The sequence below is a fragment of the Salvelinus alpinus genome, chromosome 21, assembly GCF_045679555.1.
Source record: "Salvelinus alpinus chromosome 21, SLU_Salpinus.1, whole genome shotgun sequence".
Taxonomy (NCBI): domain Eukaryota; kingdom Metazoa; phylum Chordata; class Actinopteri; order Salmoniformes; family Salmonidae; genus Salvelinus; species Salvelinus alpinus.
The window spans coordinates 2,471,267-2,483,993 of record NC_092106.1 but is presented as its reverse complement, the minus strand read 5'-3'; the positions used below and the strand labels follow the sequence as shown (position 1 = coordinate 2,483,993).

Sequence of the window (12,727 nt, the reverse complement as noted above, 5' to 3'; positions counted from 1 at the left end):
TCATTAAATCATATTATTTTAATAATAATAGTACTGTACCTATCTCGGCAGGCTGGTCGGATAGCCAGTCTCACAGGGTCCGTGCTGAACCTTCTGGTGATCCTCATGCTCTCCCGGGTCTACATCTACCTTGCCCAGGTCTTAACGCGTTGGGGTGAGTCAGCAAGTCCGGCTCTTGTCAATCGTCGCTCAGATGGAAGATAAATCTGTGATTTAATTAACCAATGTTTGCTCATTCTTTTTGCTTTGTCATATCAACAGAGATGCACCGCACACAGACCAAATATGAGGACATGTTTATTCTCAAGGTCTTCATCTTCCAGTTTGTCAACTTCTACTCCTCCCCAGTCTACATTGCCTTTTTCAAAGGCCGGTGAGTAGATCAAACAACGTCAAGGCACAAATGAGCCGTATGTATTGAAAGGTCCTGTATTTATAGACCCTCACAGTACAATGAAAATGTGGCTCGTCCTCAGCAAACTCCTATGTTTTTCAGGTTTGTTGGTTACCCGGGCAACTACTACAATCTCTTGGGAATACGGAATGAGGATGTGAGTGTTGTTCTTACATACTAAAACGTACTTAACTTCCCAGCAAACAATTTCTAGTTTGCCTTGCATTCCCAGAATGTTAGTCACAACGTTACCTGAAAGTTTGCCAGAGATTCCCAGGGATGTTCCCATGACACATCTATAATGTTTTCACCATGAAGGTTTGGTTAACACATTCTAAAAGTGTTAAAAACAAACATTTTTGATTTTTTTTCTCCAAATGCTCCTATAACCATTATAGTATGTCCTTCTACTAATGTTGATCAAATGATGTTTGTTGTGGCAATTTCAAAAACATACATTTTGTATTTAACCTTTATTTTGAAAGGGAAAACAAATTGAGACATAGAGGTCTCTTTTCCAAATGTGCCCTGTATTTTATTACCTTTATTTAACTAGGCAAGTCAGTTAAGAACAAATTCTTATTTTCAATGACGGCCTAGGAACAGTGGGTTAACTGCCTGTTCAGGGGCAGAACGACAGATTTGTACCTTGTCAGCTCGGGGATTCAAACTTGCAACCTTTTGGTTACTTGTCCAACACTCTAACCACTAGGCTACCCTGCCACCCTGTATAGTAAAATATAAAATACAGATTAAACACTATACAGTGCATTCGGAAAGTACTCAGATCCCTTCCCTTTTTCCACATTTTGTTACATTACAGCCTTATTCTAAAATTGATCTTTTTTTATCCTATTCAATCGAAACACTATACCCTATAATGAAGAAGAGAAAACAGGTTTAGACATTTTTGCTCATTTATAAAAAATAAAAAATAGAAATACCTTATTTACATAAGTATTCAGACCCTTTGCGATGAAATACGAAATTTAGCTCAAGTGCATCCTGTTTCAATTGACCATCCTTGAGATGTTTCTACAACTTGATTGGAATCCACCTGTGGTAAATTCAATTCATTGGACATGATTTGGAAAGGGACACACCTGTCTATATAAGGTCCCACAGTTAACAGTGCATGTCAGAGCAAAAACCAAGCCATCAGGTCGAAAGAATTGTCCTTACAGCTCTGAGACAGGATTGTGTCGAGGCACAGATCTGGGGAAGGGTACCAACAAAAATTTCTGCAGCATTGGCCTCCATAATTCTTAAATGGAAGAAGTTTGGTACCACCAACACTCTTCCTAGAGCTGGCCTTGGTCGGGGAGGTGACCAAGAACTCGATGGTCACTCTGAGAGAGCTCAAGAGTTCCTCTGTGGAGATGGGAGAACCTTCCAGAAGGGCAACCATCTCTGCAGCACTCCACCAATCAGCCCTTTATGGTAGTGGCCAGACGGAAGCCACTCCTCAGTAAAAGGCACATGAGTTTGCCAAAAGGCACCTGACCATGAGAAACAAGATTTTCTGGTCTGATGAAACCAAGATTGAACTTTTTGGCTTGAATGTCAAGCGTCATGTCTGGAGGAAACACCTTTTTATTTTATTTATCCGTTATTTTACCAGGTAAGTTGACTGAGAACACATTCTCATTTACAGCAACAATCTGGGGAATAGTTACAGGGGAGAGGAGGGGGAGGAATGAGCCAAATGTAAACTGGGGATTATTAGGTGACCATGATGATTTTGAGGGCCAGATTGGGAATTTAGCCAGGACACCGGGGTTAACACCCCTACTCTTACAAAAAGTGCCATGGGATCTTTAATGACCTCAGAGAGTCAGGACACCCGTTTAACATCCCATCTGAAAGACGGCACCCTACACAGGGCAGTGTCCCAAATCACTGCCCTGGGGCATTGGGATATTTTTTAGACCAGAGGAAAGAGTGCCTCCTACTGGCTCTCCAACACCACTTCCAGCAGCATCTGGTCTCCCATCCAGGGACTGACCAGAACCAACCCTGCTTAGCTTCAGAAGCAAGCCAGCAGTGGTATGCAGGGTGGTATGCTGCTGGCTTCTGGCACCATCTGGCACCATCCCTACGGTAAAGCATGGTGGTGGTGGCAGCATCATGCTGTGGGGATATTTTTCAGTGGCAGGGACTGGGAGACTAGTCAGGATTGAGGGTTGGATGAATGGAGCAAAGTACAGAGAGATCCTTGATGAAAACCTTAGGACGCTTAGGACGCTCAGGACCTCAGGCTGGGGCAATGGTTCACCTTCCAACAGGACAATGACCCTAAGCACACAGCCAAGACATCGCAGGAGTGACTTCGGGAGTCTCTGAATGTCCTTGAGTGGCCCGGCCAGAGCTTGGACTTGAAACTGATCGAACATCTCTGTAGAGACCTGAAAATAGCTGTGCAGTGACGCTCCCCATCCAACCTGACAGAGCTTGAGAGGATCTGCAGAGAAGAATGGGAGAAACTCCCCAAATACAGGTTTGCCAAGCTTGTAGCGTCATACCCAAAAAGACTCACGGCTGTAATCGCGGCCAAAGGTGTCTCAACAAAGTATTGAGTAAAGAGTCTGAGTACTCATGTGCATATTTTTATACATTTGCAAAAATGTATACAAACCTGTTTTTGCTTTGTCATTATGGGGTATTGTTTTTAGATTGATGAGAAAAAACAATTTAATCAATTTTAGAACAAGGCTGTAACGTAACAACATGTGGAAAAAGTCAAGGGGTCTGAATACTTTCCGAATGCACTGTAAGTAGTGAAAAGGACAGGCCCCAAAATCGACCCCTGTGGTACACCTTTATGCACTTCAAGAAATTCAGACTTAACGCCATCCATCACGATTTTCTGAGTTCTGTCACAAAGATAATCATGAAACCAAGAACAGGCGTCAGAGAGCAGGACAACTTATTCAATAAAATATCATGATCAACAGTATCAAGAGCTTTTGACAGGTCCACAAACAAAGCAGCACATTACATTTTAGTGTCTAAAGCATTTACAAGATCATTAATAACTAAAGTGGTTGCGGTAATAATGCTATGCCCAGGCCTAAACCCTGATTGATTTACATTCAAAATAAATTTCTCAGATAACAAAAAGAAAAATGTACATTTACCAAGGATTTGAGAATGTTAGCTAGACAAGGAAGACTTGAAATGGGATGATAAGATTAGATCTCTAATATCCCGCCCTTATGGAGTGGCAGCACAAGAGCTGGTTTCCATACCTTTAGAAAATTTCCTGATAACAATGTTAACTAAACATTTGGGTTATTGAGCCAAAAATGATGGGTGCTGCACACTAAAGCAGACCAGGATCCAATTTGTCGGCCCCAGTGGATTTCTTATTGCTCGCAAAGCGTCCAGGACTCCCAGCCCAATATCATTGTGAATACACTTAGAAGTTCTTACAAAGAGATAAAACGGTGATTAAATGCATCAATGATGGCATTTATTTCTGTAGTGAGGCTAGTGTCTGAATTAATATGTTGTGGTATAGAGGAAGTTGAACCCATCAGGATTTTCCAGTGTTCCAGAATTTAGCTGGGTTTCCATTACAATCTGAAAGAGCGATTACATAATAATCAGATTTATCCTTTCTGATTTGTTTTCAGTTGCTTAAAAGCTTGCCAGTCTGGGCATAAGCCTGTGTTCCTTGCCTTGACCCAAGCATCATCTCTTTTATAAATGACTTCTGATAATTCCGGAGTATACCAGGAATACAATCTACCTTAAACCCTTACGTTTTTTGAAAGGAGCATGATTATCCACAATAGTATTGAATACATCTGCAAAGAGACTCAAAGCTAAATCAGTTTCAGGGATAGTTGAAATAAAATCAAGGTCACTAAAATAAAGCTCATGTAAAAAAAGCCTGTTCACTGAAGTTTTTAAAGTTCCTCTTTGTGATCACAACTGGGCAATGATCACTAATGTCTTGGGAGAAAACACCAGTAGAAACATATTTCTCTGGTGTATTCATTCAAATAAGATGAAGCAAAGAGGACTTTGAAGGATCTCTAGGGTTGGAGCGTGTAGGCTTAGTCACCAGCTGTGTTAGGTTTTGATAATTACACATGTTTATTAGATTGTCTGAAGCACCCAGGATATCCTGTCACCCAGGATAAACACTTCTTTAGTAAATTACATGTAAACTTAGTAAACTACATGACCAAAAGTATGTGGACACTTGGTCGTCATCATCTCATTCCAAAACCATGGGCATTAATATGGAGTTAGTCCCCCCCTCTGCTGCCTCCACTGTTCTGGGAAGGCTTTCCGCAAGATGTTGGAACACTGCTGCGGGGACTTGCTTCCAAGAGCATTAGTGAGGTCAGGCACTGATGTTGGGCGATTAGGCCTGGCTCGCATTCGGCGTTCCTAAGTTGTTCAATGGAGTTGAGGTCAGGGCCCTGTGTTGGCCAGTCAAGTTCTTCCACCCGATCTCGAAAAACCATTTCTGTATGGACCTCACTTTGTGCATGGGGGCATTGTCATGCTCAAACAGGAAAGAGCCTTCCACAAACGGTTGCCACAAAGTTGGAGGCACAGAATCATCTAGAATGTCATTGAATGTTGCAGCTTTAAGATTTCCCTTCACTGGAACTAAGGGGCCGAGTCCAAACCATGAATAACAGCCCCAGACCATTATTCTTCCTCCACCAAACTTTACATTGGTGAAGCGTGATTCATCACTCCAGAGAACGCGTTTCCACTGCTCCAGAGTCCAATGGCGGTGAGCTAAACGCCACTCCAGCAGCGCTTGGCATTGTGCATTGTGTTCTTAGGCTTGTGTGTGGCTGCTCGGCCATGGAAACCCATTTCATGAAGCTCCTGACGAACAGTACGTGTGCTGGCGTTGCTTCCAGAGGAAGTTTGGAACTCGGTAGTGAGTGTTGCAACCGAGGACAACCGATTTTTACGCACTACGCTCTTCAGCACTTGGCAGTCCCGTTCTGTGAGCTTGCGTGGCCTACTACATTGCGTCTGAGCTGTTGTTGCTCCTAGACGTCTCCACCTCCTTCATAACAGCACTTACAGTTGACCGGGGCAGCTCTAGCTGGGCTGAAATTTGACAGACTGAGTAGTTGGAAAGGTGGCATCCTATGGTGGTGCCACGATGAAACTCATCGAGCTCTTCATTAAGTCCATTCTACTGCCAATGTTTGTCTATGGAGATTGCTTGTCTGTGTGATTTTATACACCTGTCAGCAACGGTTGTGGCTGAAATAGCCAAATCCACTAATTTGAAGGGGTGTCCACATCCTTTTGTATATATAGTGTAGTTAACTCCTCGAGTGCACAAAGGTTAGCCGAGGGAGGATGGTAGACTCCTATAACCATTATGGATACATTTTTCCCAGACAAAGGCTTAAAGATAGTAGCTCAGATTTTAGGGAAAGTGAAATGGATTTTAGTAAAGAAACAGATAAATTATTTTAAATGAAAATGCCACTCCACCACCTCTACCCTGCTTGTCAGTTCTGAACACATGATAAGAATGTTCCCTGAGACCCAAGTTTCAGAAAATACCAGAATATCCGGATTTGTCTGCACAGCCCAGATCTTGATGTAATCCAGTTTAGGAAGTAAGCTCCTAATGTTCAAATGCATCAACCCAAGACCTTGAGGATTTTTAAAGTCACATGGAAGCTCCAACTCACACAAGCTATGTTCAATAGTGTCACGCCCTGACCATAGAGAGCCTTTTATTCTCTATGTTGGTTAGGTCGGGGTGTGACTAGGGTGGATAATCTAGGTTGTTTTATTTCTATGTTGGCCTGGTATGGTTCCCAATCAGAGGTGGCTGTTTATCGTTGTCTCTGATTGGGGATCATATTTAGGCAGCCATTTCCCCACTGTGTTTTGTGGGATCTTTTTTTGTTGTGTTGATGCCTCTGAGCACTCCAGAACGTCACGTTTCGGTTGTTCTTTATTGTTGTTTTGTGCGGTTCACTTCAAATAAAATGTCGAACCGATTTCACGCTGCGCTTTGGTCCGAATGTTCTTACGGAAATCGTGACAAATAGGCGGTTGATATTGATATATAGTAGTTGGTATGGCTATAAGATTGCATAGGAATTGCACCACTTGGTCTATCTCTATTAGTAATAGAGGAAGGAGAAGAAATTGTAATTACTATTCCAAGGTTAGCACCATAAGGCCATAGGGCCACAGCCCATGTCAATTTGAGTAACCAATTATGGAATGTTATAAACTGACTTACATGGGCTTTGGTTGCTATCGTGCAACAGCCCAAGCCCTCTACGTGATTTGAAAACCAAGTGGTTATTCAAGTTTATGGAATTCACATTTGAACTAAAAGCACTGGATGAGCAGACCACAGTGGGATCCTCTTTTGAGCTAACAATAGCAGATCTAATAGCTGGAGCCTCAGACACCCTCAAGGCCTGATGTGTGAGGGAGCCCCGGAGGTACGGGCCTATGGTAGAGACCCCTGAGTTGGACCCTCAGGAGACAGGGTAGAGGACGAAGGACCAGGAATATATGGAAGCAGGTGGGGGAAACTGTTGGTCAGCATGATGGGATAAAGTCATTTCAGCCCCATTCACCAAAGACCGCTGCCTTGCGCTGGGCTCACGGTGTGTGACATTACTCCACTGGGATGCAGGATCGCCAGCTCCTCCTAAAGCGTCCTTGCTCCTTTATTCTCCAAGGGGGGTGGGGAGTGGGTGCCAGGATGGGAGGTCGGTGTAGGATGGGAAGAGTGGGTGAGATGGGAGGGGAGAGGTGACTTCACTAAGGTGGGGTCACTGCAGGGCAGCCCTGGCCTGTCAGTCAGAGAGTGGCGACATGGTGAAGAGGCAGTCAAATCAAATCAAATGTATTTATAAAGCCATTCTTACATCAACTGATATCTCAAAGTGCTGTACAGAAACCCAGACAGGAAGATCACGTGAGTGACTCAACCCACTCCAGGCTGTGGAGTAGAAAAGGACAAGGTCTTAGAGTGGGACCTAAAACATTACAATACATTCATTACAGAATTCACAACACACTAAGTGTGTGCCTTCAGGCCCATACACCGCTACCACATATCTACAACACAAAATGAATGTGTATGTGTGTGTATAGTGCATATGTTATCAAGTGTGTGTATGCATGTGTCTGTGCCTATGTTTGTGTTGCTTCACAGTCCCTGCTGTTCCATAAGGTGTATTTTTTAAATCTGATTCTACTGCTTGCATCAGTTACCTGATGTGGAATAGAGTTCCATGTAGTCATGGCACTATGTAGTACTGTGCGTCTCCCATAATCTGTTCTGGACTTTGGGACTGTGAAGAGACCTCTGGTGGCATGTCTTGTGGGGTATGCATGCGTGTCTGAGATGTGTGCTAGTCGTTTAAACAGACAGCTTGGTGCTTTCAACATGTAAATACCTCTCACAAATAGTAGTGATGAAGTCAATCTCTCCTCTACTTTGAGCCAGGAGAGATTGACATGCATGTTATTAATGTTTGCTCTCTGTGTACATCCAAGGGCCAGCCGTGCTGCCCTGATCTGAGCCAATTGCAATTTTCCTAAGTCCCTCTTTGTGGCACCTGACCACACGAATGAACAGTAGTCCAGTCGCGACAAAATTAGAGCCTGTAGGACCTGCCTTGTTGAAAGTGCTGTTAAGAAGGTAGAACAGTGTTTTATTATGGAAATATTTCTCCCCATCTTAGCTACTGTATCAGATTGCGGGCACTGGTTACAGTTTGAAGCTTTTTCTTGAGTGGGCAGCTTAATGAAAGCCAGATAATATCTAAATCACCCAGAAAATATACCTCTCTGTTGATATCACATACATTATCAAGTATTTCACACGTGTTATCCAGATACTGACTGTTAGCACTTGATCTATAGCAGCTTCCCACAAGAATGGGCTTTAGGTGAGGCAGATGAACCTGTAGCAATATTACTTCAACAGTATTTAACATGAGATCCTCTAATCTTTACAGGAATATGGTTCTTTATATAAATAGCGACACCACTGGCATTTCTGTATTTTCTGTAAATGGTATAAACTTGTATTGCTACCCCTGTATCATCTAAGGTATTGTCTAAGTGAGTTTCAGATATTGTCAGAATATGAATGTCATCTGTTACTAGCAAATTATTAATTTCATGAACCTTGTTTCATATGTTAACGTGGGCCACTTCGAGCAATTTTGTGTATATCCAAGATGGCGCAGCAGTAAGGTATATTCAGTATTTTTCGTTTTTTTGTATACATTTCATTATATTTCAATCTCTTTTTTCCATTTTTGAATTAAATATACCTTCCTGCAACCCGCCTAACCCAATGTGGTACGGATCAGCTTTTCCTTTACATTATAACTGGAACCTCCATCATGAGCTAGCCAGCTAATTAGCTACTAACTATTTAGTCATTGTTAGCCACTGCTAGTGGTCTTTACCTTTTAGCTCGGACACCACCCGCTTTATCCCGGATAACACCTGCCAGTCTGCACAGCGCGATATCAGTCCTCAGCATATCGGACTGCCTTTTTTTCCCACTACATCACCGGATTCCTGCCGGAAGCTCTGGACCATTACACCGGATCTTCGCAGCTAGCTAGCTGCTACCGAGTGGCTATTGCGGCTAACGCCCTTGTCCATGCACCAGTTAGCCTCGAGCTAGGCCCATCTCCCGGCTAGCAAATGAAGTACACCAAATACAATGCCTCTCTAGACAATTGGCCTGGACCCTTTGTCGACACAGAGCTCCGCCGATCCATCACGACTGGTCTGCTGATCTGCTGACGTAATTCAGCCGATGTGCTCTCAACCGGCCTCTGCATCGTGGATGTGGTGAAGATCCATCTTCTAGCACCGGCCTGCTAGCTTCCTGAACGCCGTGTCTCCCGCTCGCCTAGCGTAGTAATTGACTACCGAACAGCTCCCTGTTTCATCTATTGCTGCTCATTGGACCCTATGATCACTCAGCTACACAGCTGATGCCTGCTGGACTGTTCATTAACACGGTACTTCATTTTGTTTATCTGTCGGCCCCAGCCTCGAACTCAGGCCCTGTGTGTAGCTAACTGACCCTCTCCGCCCATTCATCATCATTTACCCGTTGTTGTTGTCTTAGCTGTTTACCCGTTGTTGTCTCACCAGTTGTTGTCTTAGCTCTCCCAATCAACACCTGTGATTGCTTTATGCCTCTCTCTAGTGTCATTATGCCTTGTATACTGTTGTTAAGGGCAGCTCTCATTGTTAGATTTTTCTGCAGAATCCCTAGTCCTGCTCAACATAACTCAGAAAGCCCCTTGTCCCACCCCCCACACATGCGGCAACCGCACCTAGCTTAACTGGCACCTCCAGAGATGCAACCTCTCTCATCGTCACTCAATGCCTAGGTTTACCCCCACTGTACTCGCACCCTACCATACCCTTGTCTGTACACTATGCCCTGAATCTATCCTACCACGCCCAGAAACCTGCTCCTTTTATTCTCTGTTCCTAAAGCACTAGACGACCAGTTCTTATAGCCTTTAGCCGTACCCTCATCCTACTCCTACTCTGTTCCTCTGGTGATGTAGAGGTTAACCCAGGCCCAGCAACACACCCATTCCCCAGGCGCTCTCATTTGTAGACTTATGTAACTGTAAAAGCATTGGTTTCATGCATGTTAACATCAGAAGCCTCCTTCCTAAGTTTGTTTTATTCACTGCTTTAGCACACTCCGCCAACCCTGATGTCCTAGCAGTGTCTGAATCCTGGCTTACGAAGGCCACCAAAAATTCAGAAATTTCCATCCCCAATTACAAAATTTTCTGTCAAGACAGAACTGCTAAAGGGGGCAGAATTGCAATCTACTGTAGAGATAGCCTGCAGAGTTCTGTCATACTATCCAGGTCTATGCCCAAAACAGTTCGATCTTCTACATTTAAAGATCCATCTCTTCAGAAATAAGTCCGTCACCATTGCCGCTTGCTATAGACCCCCCTCAGCTACCAGCTGTGCCCTGGACACCATATGTGAATTGTTTGCCCCCAATCTATCGTCAGAGTTTGTACTGCTAGGTGACCTAAATTGGGATATGCTTAACACCCCGGGCGTCCTACAATCTAAGCTAGATGCCCTCAATCTCACACAAATTATCAAGGAACCTAACCAGGTACAACCCCAAATAAGTAAACATGGGCCCCGTCATAAATATCATCCTGACCAACTTGTCCTCTAAATACACGTCTGCTGTTTTCAACCATAATCTCAGCAATCACTGCCTCATTGCCTGCGTCCATTATGGGTCTGCTGTCAAATGACCACCCCTCATCACTGTCAAACGCTCCCATAAACACTTCTGCGAGCAGGCCTTTCTAATCGACCTGGCCCGGGGATCCTGGAAGGATATTGACCTCATCCGTCTGTAGAGGATGCCTGGTTGTTCTTTAAAAGTGCTTTCCTCACCATCTTAAATAAGCATGCCCCTTTGAAAAAATGTAGAACTAAGAGCAGATATAGCCCTTGGTTCACTCCAGACTTGTTTACCCTTGACCAGCACAAAAACACCCTGTGGCGTACTGCACTAGCATCGAACTGTCCCCGCGATATGCAACTTTTCAGGGAAATCAGGAACCAATATACACAGTCAGTTAGGAAAGCAAAGGCTAGCTTTTTCAAACAGAAATGTGCATCCTGCAGCACTAATTCTAAAAAGTTTTGGAACACAAAAGTCCAAGGAGAATAAGAGTACCTCCTCCCAGCTGCCCACTGCACTGAGACTAGGAAACACTGTCACCACTGATAAATCCACGATAATCGAGAATTTCAATAAGCATTTCTCTACGGCTGGCCATGCTTTCCACCTGGCTGACCCCGGCCAACAGTTCTGCAACCCCCGCAGCAACTGGCCCAAGCCCCCCCCCCCCCCCCCCCCCCCTCCGCTTCTCCTTCACCCAAATCCAGACAGCTGATGTTCTGAAAGAGCTGCAAAATCTGGATCCCTACAAATGTTGCAACCCCTATTACTAGTCTGTTCAACCTCTCTTTCGTATCGTCTGAGATTCCTAAAGATTGGAAAGTGGCCGCAGTCATCCCCCTCTTCAAAGAGGGAGACACTCTAGACCAAAACTGTTACAGACCTATATCCATCCTGCCCTGCCTTTCTAAAGTCTTCGAAAGCCAAGTGAACAAACAGATCACCAACCATTTCGAATCCCACCGTACCTTCTCCGCTATGCAATCTGGTTTCCGAGTTGGTCACGGGTGCACCTCAGCCACCCTCAAGGTACTTAATGATATCATAACCGCCATCAAGAAAAGACAGTACTGTGCAGCCATCTTCATCGACCTGGCCAAGGCTTTCGACTCTGTCAATCACCGTATTCTTATCGGCAGACTCAACAACCTTGGTTTCTCTAATGACTGCCTTGCCTGGTTCACTAACTACTTCTCAGATAGAGTTCAGTGTGTCAAATCGGAGGGCCTGTTGTCCGGACCTCTGGCAGTCTCTATGGGGGTGCCACAGGGTTCAATCCTCGGGCCGACTCTTTTCTCTCTATATATCAATGATGTCGCTCTTGCTGCTGGTGATTCTTTCCTCCACCTTTACGCAGACGACACCATTCTGTATACATCTGGCCCTTCTTTGGAAACTGTGTTAACAAACCTCCAAACGAGCTTCAACGCCTAACAGCACTCCTTCCATGGCCTCCAACTGCTCTTAAATACTAGTAAAACGAAATGCATGCTCTTCAACCGATTGCTGCCTGCACCCACCCGCCCAACTAGCATCACTACTCTGGACGGTTCTGACTTAGAATATGTGGACAACTATAAATACCTAGGTGTCTGGCTAGACTGTAAACTCTCCTTCCAGAATCACATTAAGCATCTCCAATCCAAAGTTAAATCTAGAATCAGCTTCCTATTTCGCAAACAAAGCCTCCTTCACTCATGCTGCCAAACATACCCTCGTAAAACTGACTATCCTACCGATCCTTGACTTTGGCGATTTCATTTACAAAATAGCCTCCAAAACTCTACTCAGCAAATTGGATGCAGTTTATCACAGTGTCGTCCGATTTGTCACCAAAGCCCCATATACTACCCACCACTGCGACCTGTATGCTCTCGTTGGCTGGTCCTCGCTACATATTCGTCGCAATCCCACTGGCTCCAGGTCATCTATAAGTCTTTGCTAGGTATAGCTCTGCCTTATGTCAGCTCACTGGTCACCATAGCAACACCCACCCGTAGCACATGCTCCAGCAGGTATATTTCACTTATCATCCAAGACGCCATTTTGGAAGTATTCAGTTAAAATCCACGCAAATAAAAAAGGTTGGCGAGGAATCA

At 44.3% G+C, this 12,727-nt stretch overlaps 1 protein-coding gene across 1 annotated transcript in view; it reads left to right on the top strand.

Annotated features, from left to right (window-relative positions):
* ano7 (anoctamin 7) overlaps positions 1-12,727 on the top strand; it is a 58,300-nt gene that overhangs the window by 31,018 nt on the left and 14,555 nt on the right. Inside the window, exons 15-17 of the mRNA XM_071356499.1 lie at positions 52-154; positions 262-373; positions 497-551. Coding sequence (XP_071212600.1) covers positions 52-154; positions 262-373; positions 497-551 — 270 coding nt within the window. The remainder of the gene's footprint in view (positions 1-51; positions 155-261; positions 374-496; positions 552-12,727) is intronic.